Source organism: Martes martes (genome assembly GCF_963455335.1).
Source record: "Martes martes genome assembly, chromosome: 6".
Classification (NCBI taxonomy): domain Eukaryota; kingdom Metazoa; phylum Chordata; class Mammalia; order Carnivora; family Mustelidae; genus Martes; species Martes martes.
In genome coordinates, this window is record NC_137893.1 from 146,918,021 (window position 1) to 146,919,539 (window position 1,519).

The 1,519-nt window shown below is 46.1% G+C and overlaps 1 protein-coding gene across 1 annotated transcript; it reads left to right on the forward strand.

Moving 5' to 3' along the window:
- Positions 1-239: 239 nt before the first annotated feature.
- On the forward strand, positions 240-1,178 carry LOC308344438 (putative olfactory receptor 2B8; the record flags this gene model as incomplete). The annotated part of the gene is made up of 1 exon (XM_080805980.1): positions 240-1,178. The coding sequence occupies one exon, from the start codon at positions 240-242 to the stop codon at positions 1,176-1,178; it is 939 nt and encodes a 312-aa protein (XP_080662106.1).
- Between the last annotated feature and the right edge of the window lie 341 nt (positions 1,179-1,519).

Genomic DNA, 1,519 nt, shown 5'->3' on the forward strand with positions numbered 1-1,519 from the left:
AATGTGAGAAATAGATACGTGTAGAAGGAAGAGCAAAGTGTTGGCCACTATATTGGTAAAAACTACGTCAATATAAATAAGTACATCATTTTTTCAAATAATTGCTGATAAAAATCCCATGACCCTGTCTTATAACATGATAGATCCATACCCCAACCCCCCAACTATTTATTTTTTTGAAGATTTCTTTAAAAATTGCTAAATGCTTCGTCCTGACAGGAAACATGTGCTAACAGAGGATGGAACAGAAGAATGGCAGTTCTTCCACGGGGTTTATCCTGCTGGGGTTCTCTGACCGGCCTCAACTGGAGCTAGTCCTCTTTGTGGTCCTCCTGATCTTCTACCTGTTCACTCTGCTGGGAAACGCCACCATCATTGCCTTGGCCCAACTGGACCCACATCTTCAGACTCCCATGTACTTTTTCCTCTCCAACCTAAGCTTTCTGGACCTGTGTTACACGACCAGCACTGTCCCGCAGCTCCTGGTTCATCTCAGGACAGCAGACAAGTCTATTTCCTTTTGTGGCTGTGTAGTTCAGCTGTTTGTTGCTCTAGGGTTGGGAGGAACAGAATGCATTCTGTTAGGAGTCATGGCGTTTGACCGCTATGCAGCCATCTGCAAGCCCCTGCAGTACACCGTGATCATGCACCCCCGCCTCTGTGCCCTCATGGCTTCTGCATCGTGGTTCGTTGGTTTTGCCAACTCCTCACTGCAGACAGTGCTCACATTCCCTTTACCACTTTGTGGGAGAAATAAAATAGACCACTTCTTTTGTGAGGTCCCCGCACTGCTCAAGCTTGCCTGTGTTGACACCACTGTGAATGAGTCTGTGCTCTTCTTTGTCGGTGTGGTCATTCTCATTGTACCTCTGGCATTAATCACAGTCTCCTATGGTCGGATCGTCAGGGCGGTCTTAAGAATAAAGTCATCTGCGGGGCAGAGGAAAGCGTTTGGCACGTGTGGGTCCCACATCACAGTGGTCTCCCTGTTCTATGGCACGGCCATCTATGCTTACCTCCAGCCCAGCAACAACTACTCCCAGGATCAGGGCAAGTTAAGTTCTCTCTTCTACACTATCGTCACGCCCATGGTCAACCCCGTCATATATACACTGCGGAACAAGGATGTGATGGGAGCAATGAAGAAGGTGTTTTGCAGGGGCCAGGACTCCAGATGACTGGGCGGGGAAAACCCTTTGATGGAACACATTGAATGCCAGGGCATGTAAGATGTTTGTGTCCTTCTTGCATCACTCAGAATTCTCTCTGACATCTCTCAAGGGAATTGCTTTACCTGATGCCTTTATGAAAGTGCATGTTCAAAATCTAAGCTCATGCATTCATGCAGCCTCCACAGATACGACCTAGTGTCCTAGAGCACATTCATCATATTGTTATTTTAAAATTTCAGAGGTTTTTCATATTCCCCCCTCATTTGGGAACACTATTCCATTCCTTTTTGCAAGAAGACACACACATATCATAGTCATGTGGAAATAAGAACACAAATGACTAAAAC